A 6000-nucleotide genomic window follows, 5' to 3' on the forward strand; every position below is an offset into this window, starting at 1 on the left:
AACATGCGACGTAACATTTATTTATTTTTCAGTGCAAGCACTATTTAATTAATTAAAGAGTGAAACAAATTTGTGTGCAGAGAAGTTTTCGTTTTCCCAAGTTATCTAAATGGACATTGTATCTACATAATTGACATTGGCATTTTTATACTGAAGTACAAGTGCTTTGAGTCTGTACTTTATTTTTACTTCAGTACAGGAATTGAATCAGTACTCCTACTTTTACCAGTCTTTTTTTTAAGTATTTGTACTTCCAACAGGCATGCTGCCGGTGATCTCCACGAGACCGCTGTCTAACTTCGAGCTCACCCTGAGCCCTGACGGGACCCGCGTGGGCAACCACCGCTGCTCCAACTTGCTGGATTTCAACGAGATCCAGACAGGTCACGGCTTCATCACTGACACCACCAAGAACCCTGAGATCATCGGCGAAACGTCACCCTACCAGTACAGCAACGCCATGCGCTCATCCAACTCGCTGCGCTTCTACCGGAATCTCAACTTGGAGGCCTGTCTCTGGGAGTTCACCAGTTACTACGACATGTCGGAGTTGTTGAATGACTGCGGTGGCTCCATAGGCACCGACGGACAGGTAGGAAAAAATGATCATCAGCAGAATGTTAGGAAGTAGCTCAGTTGACCAGATTTAAGTTGGAGCAACCTTTCATCACAAGTGTCAAAAGTATTCACGTTCATTACTCAAGTAGAAGTATAGATGTTAGCGTTTAAGAAGACTTCTGTAGAAGGTGAAGTGTAGTAATAGTGCAACACAAGAATGCATACCAACCATGTTTTTAGGTCCCAAAAAGACACATGGTTCCAGTTAATTTTAAACTGGACTTCTCACCAACATTCTGTTTTCACAGGTACTCAACTTGGTCCAGTCCTATGTCACCCTGCGCGTGCCCCTCTTTGTGTCCTATGTCTTCCACTCCCCCGTGGCCGTGGGCGGCTGGCAGCACTTTGACCTCCAGTCAGAGCTCAAGCTCACCTTCGTGTACGACACGGCCATTCTCTGGCAGGAGGGCATTGGGAGTCCGCCCGAGTCAGAGCTGCAAGGTAAGATTTGATGCTGTCCCCCTAAAGGCATTCATGGCACCGTGTTTAATTGCGTAAATGTTATTTAAAACCTCTGCAGGGGCCATGTACCCCACCAGCATGCGCATAAATGAGGAAGGCCGCCTGGTGGTCAACTTCAAGACGGAGGCTCGCTACAGGGGACAGTTTGTTATGACTCACCCAGGTAAGTCATCAAGGGTGGGTGCTCTATAAATGTAGTCTCTATTGGATTGCCCCACATCCTCTCTCGGGTTATTTCTGGAGTTCCACACTTGTGGGGTGGACAGTAGAGGGGGTTTCCGGTGTGAAAGTACCAGGTGTCATCCGAGCAAATGTCAGCCAGCGTTTACAGTCCAAGAGGCCAAGACAATATAAAAGGTCAAGTTATAAATATGAGCGCTTTAACGCCATACATGTCCGCTTTTTAGCGACAAGCATGTCTTCCATGGTGATATGTGCCGACCACCCGGGCTTGACGTTCACGTTGACCCTAGTCAGGACCGAGCCCACGCACAACCAACCCATGCAACAGTGGAGTTTCGTCTCTGACTTTGCCGTAAGTTGTAAAACCGCTATAATACTTTTCACAAAAATTTGGGAATATTGGGCTTGGGTGCGAAATTTTTGGATTAACCTAAAATGCACTATAACCTTTACAAGTGTACCTTATTTGACACTTGTCCAACTGTTTATTGTTTCAGTATTTATTTATTTATTTTTTTTTTACACAATTTGATGATCTCTAACATGAAGCAGAAAGCCAAACCTCACAACAGGTGTCCATCCATGAAAATTTCAAATGATGTCCACTTCTATGCCTTTTTGTATCTCTGTTGCAATCTGCTGATGACACTGTAACACTCTAAGCTCAATGGCCTCTTCCCTCTGAGAACATCTTGTCTGAAACCTCGCAATAGTCTGGTACAGTTGAACAGCGTTATGCAAAAAGTATTGAAACGTTGGTCAGTTGGACATGTGCATTCGAAAGTTTAGAAAAGGTCACAAGGTAATAATGCGCTTTAGGTTCATCCTGAAATTTCATCTGAAAACCGAATAGCCCTAACTTTTTGAAAGTAGCTTCTGTGCGTATTAAAACTAAAACTTAATGATTTTGTGGATTCTTTAGGTGCGGGATTACTCTGGGACGTACACAGTGAAGCTGGTACCCTGTATTGCATCCCCCAACGGAGAGTTTAGCATCCCTCCTGTATGCCATCCGAGGGAGCCTCTGACTTTCGATATGGACATTCGCTTCCAGCAGGTGAACGGCCCTTTAACCGAATTCTCCTGAAACCTTCCCTTTGTTGGAAGTGTTAAATGTGAAGTTTATTCCACTGGCGGTGTTCCTTTCAGGTGAGTGACCCAGTAGCGGCCGAGTTCAGCCTCAACACGCAGATGTTCCTCCTGTCCAAGAAGGAGATGTGGTTGTCGGATGGTTCAATGGGCTTTGGGGAGGGAACCGATGCCGCCTTTTCAGAAGGTACAACACTGCCACCTGATGGATCTTAACCAACCTTGCAGGCAATGAGGACCACAATGAACATCCTTGGTTATTGTAGGCTCAGCAATCTACGGCCGCGTGATGGTGGACCCGGTGCAGAACCTGGGCGACTCCTTCTCCTGCAGCATTGAGAAAGTGTTCCTGTGCACCGGAGCCGATGGCTACGTTCCAAAATATAACCCCACCAATAAGGAGTACGGCTGCCTTGCCGATTCCCCTTCTCTGCTCTACCGATTCAAGATCCTGGTAAGAACCTGGATTCCTTACTTCAATTTTCTGATATGACACAGAGACAGACACACCACAGAATATTTTAGGTCTTCAACGGGCCCAACATACCTGTTTTAAGAAACCAATTTCGTCTTAAACCTCAAAGACAATTTACAACCTTTGATAAAGCGAACCTACCCAACTTTGTAAACATCAGACAATGTTTGTGAATTGTAGTCTTCAATGAACCGAGTAAAGTCCACACAGCAAGTTTTCAATACTGCTGAAATAATTGTTTTCATTGTGTTGCTTTTCAGGACAAGGCCCAGCCAGAGACTCAGGCGACGGCGTTTGGTGACGTTGCCTTCAAGGCGACAATGGCTCACGACACTGCTGGAGCTTTGTCTTTAGTCAGACAACCAGGATCTGATGGCTTCACCCTCTCCTCGACTCCATTATTCCAGGTCGGGAAGCTTCACTCTAGATCAGTTATTCCGAACTACTGTGCCGCAAAAAGTATTAGGAAATTGGCCAATTTTATTAAATTGAAAATGATTATTCATTTACTACAAATGTAACTTTGCTCATCTATCTATGCTAGCGACATATAGTGACAGGCAGAACAATTAAATGATCACTAGATGGCAGAAGGGCGTCACGGTGGCCGACTGGTTAGAGCGTCAGCCTCACAGTTCTGAGGACCCCGCAGAAGTTACAATTAACCTGTGTATTGTATATGTAAATAATGATTTTTAAGGGGGAAAAGTATGAACATATCTGGCCCTATATGAAAAAGAAATTTTGTGAGATTTTTAGAATGTAAAATACAAGATTCACATAAAGTTAGGTACTGTATATTGCGCTTTGTGTGAAATTTCAGGATGAACCTAAAATGCACTATAACCTTTAGAGGTGAACTTGATTTGACATTCTCTGAACTTTTGAATGCACATGCCCAACTGATCATTGTTTGTCATCAGTGTCATTTTGAGGGATCTGTACTTCTATGCCTTTCTGTTACTCTTCCAGTCTTTCTGGATCTCTGCAGCCTGCTTCTGACACTGTGACACGCTAATCTCTGTTCGATGGACCCATACATTTTCCTGTTCAATTAGAATTGGTATTTAAACATTCTTTGTCAAATTTTGATATTGTGCGATCAAAATGACATAAGAATCGATCAGCAGCAGCTCTCGATTACAAGGCCTTAAACATGTTGTTTTCAGAGGGAAGAGGCCACTGAAATAAAAATGTCAGAGTGCCATGAACAGGTAGCAACAGAGAGACTGGAAGAATCACAGAAAAGCGTAAAGGTGCATATCCTTGGAAATGTATTGGTCCATTCATGGATCAAACACTGAAACATTGACTAGTTGGACAGGTGCATTCAAATTTTTAGGTCGTCAAATTAAGTTCACCTGTAAAGGTTATAGTGCATTTTAGGTTCATCCTGAAATTTCACCCAAAATCCTTATATCCCTAAGGTTTTTTTTTTTTTTAGGGTTTTCTCCGGGCACTCCGGTTTCCTCCCACATCCCAAAAACATGCATTAATTGGAGACTCTAAATTGCCCGTAGGTTTGAATGGTTGTTTGTTTGTATGTGCCCTGTGATTGGCTGGCAACCAGTTCAGGGTGTACCCCGCCTCCTGCCCGATGACAACTGGTGTAGGCTCCAGCACGCCCGCGACCCTAGTGAGAAACGGCTCAGAAAATGGATGGATGGATGGATGGATAGATAGATATGAGCCGTCATTCTGACAATTTGTTGCCTTGACTTGTGAGCACAAACTTCAGATACGAGCGCTGTATGGTGGCAGTAAACGCAACTCAATTCAATTCACACTCAGCAGTTGGGCAACTAGTGAATATTTATTCAAGAAGAGTTTCCAAGCTGTTTATGCCACTCCCAGTTGACGTTGCTGTAAAATTAAGCATACAACAAAGAGAAGTACACGTTGTATATTTAAAACAACCGAACTACATTGCCTTAAGGACGCCCCGCTAGCTTAATGCTAACACATCATGGAGAATCCCATTGACAAGCTTAACAGTTAGCACTGAGAATCGCAGTTTTACACCCCTATAAACAATGGACTTTTGAACACAAACGAACAACACAAGTAGACAGATAATATAACGAGACCCACAGGCATATTTTCTTTATCCTCTGTGAAAATGACTACTATTACAGCGAACTTAGTGATGGTGAGCTAAACAGGTCTTGCTGGACAAAAAGCTAGCCAAACGGCTACACTACAATTACCTGGATAGTAGTAGTAGTAGTAGTAGTAGTAGTAGTAGTAGGAGTCTATTCTTCTTCGTTTGTGTCTGCATGACTGTATTATACAGTTACTGTCTCCCAGTGGCCAAGCCGGGCATACCAAAAGGAGCAGCATGTTGAACTCGATTGCAGCATTCAATAATGATGCAAAAACTGTTTAATTCTTTACAGTCTCAGTATTACTAAAAAAAACCTCAAAAACACAAACAGATTACCGTAATGGCATTCCCATTCATTTTTAAGGGAAACGATTTAAGATACAAATGTTTTAAGTTACAATTGAACTTGTATTTCAAGGCACCACTGGATTTACTTGGGTTAAATAAAGGCTGGGGGAAACCTGCTGTAGAAAATCAAGAGAATTCCCAGAGCGGGTCCATCCAATTGTGTTTTTCTGACACGCAGGTGGCTGCAGGCCGGGAGTGGTTCATTCACGCCATCTACACCGTCCGCTCCAGAGAGAACGCCCACCGCGGCAAACGTAGCGCCGAACACCTCCACCACAGCCTGTCCTCCTCCCTGGATGCAGCCCTTCACCGTCAGCGCCGTGCCGCCCCCGTCGTCTCGGGACCCGGCATCGCCCAGGACATCGCCGCCGACAATAACCGCGGCACCAACATCCAGCACATTGCCCTGGACCGAGCCGACCGCGTGGTGGTCAGCCAGCGCCACCCTTGGTCCGCAGGCTTGGAGCACGACCCTGCGCTCGAGCGCCCCTTAGTGGGGAGCTCCGGCGGGGAGGCCCCCGACAGCTCCACCCTGCCCATGATTGTGGGCCTGGCGGGTCTGATCGTCCTGGCCTGCCTGATCGCCACCGCCGTGGCGATGCTGTTGCGGCGCAAAAAGAAAGAAAAGAGCCAGTTTTCCCCCTACACCAGTTCATCATCCGCCGCCTACAACCGAGGTTCCACCAGGATGTGGGGCGGCTCGGATAGTTCCGAGGTCTAG

The 6000-nt window shown here is 45.3% G+C and overlaps 1 protein-coding gene across 1 annotated transcript in view; it reads left to right on the top strand.

Annotated features, from left to right (window-relative positions):
- The window catches only part of frem3 (Fras1 related extracellular matrix 3), a 42708-nt gene extending 36708 nt beyond the window's left edge, over positions 1 to 6000 (top strand). Inside the window, exons 16-24 of the mRNA XM_061679798.1 lie at positions 261 to 592; positions 867 to 1059; positions 1139 to 1243; positions 1488 to 1615; positions 2186 to 2320; positions 2413 to 2539; positions 2619 to 2806; positions 3088 to 3234; positions 5458 to 6000. Of these exons, the coding sequence (XP_061535782.1) occupies positions 261 to 592; positions 867 to 1059; positions 1139 to 1243; positions 1488 to 1615; positions 2186 to 2320; positions 2413 to 2539; positions 2619 to 2806; positions 3088 to 3234; positions 5458 to 6000 (1898 nt within the window). The remainder of the gene's footprint in view (positions 1 to 260; positions 593 to 866; positions 1060 to 1138; positions 1244 to 1487; positions 1616 to 2185; positions 2321 to 2412; positions 2540 to 2618; positions 2807 to 3087; positions 3235 to 5457) is intronic.

Source organism: Phycodurus eques, chromosome 6, assembly GCF_024500275.1.
Source record: "Phycodurus eques isolate BA_2022a chromosome 6, UOR_Pequ_1.1, whole genome shotgun sequence".
Taxonomy (NCBI): Eukaryota; Metazoa; Chordata; class Actinopteri; order Syngnathiformes; family Syngnathidae; genus Phycodurus; species Phycodurus eques.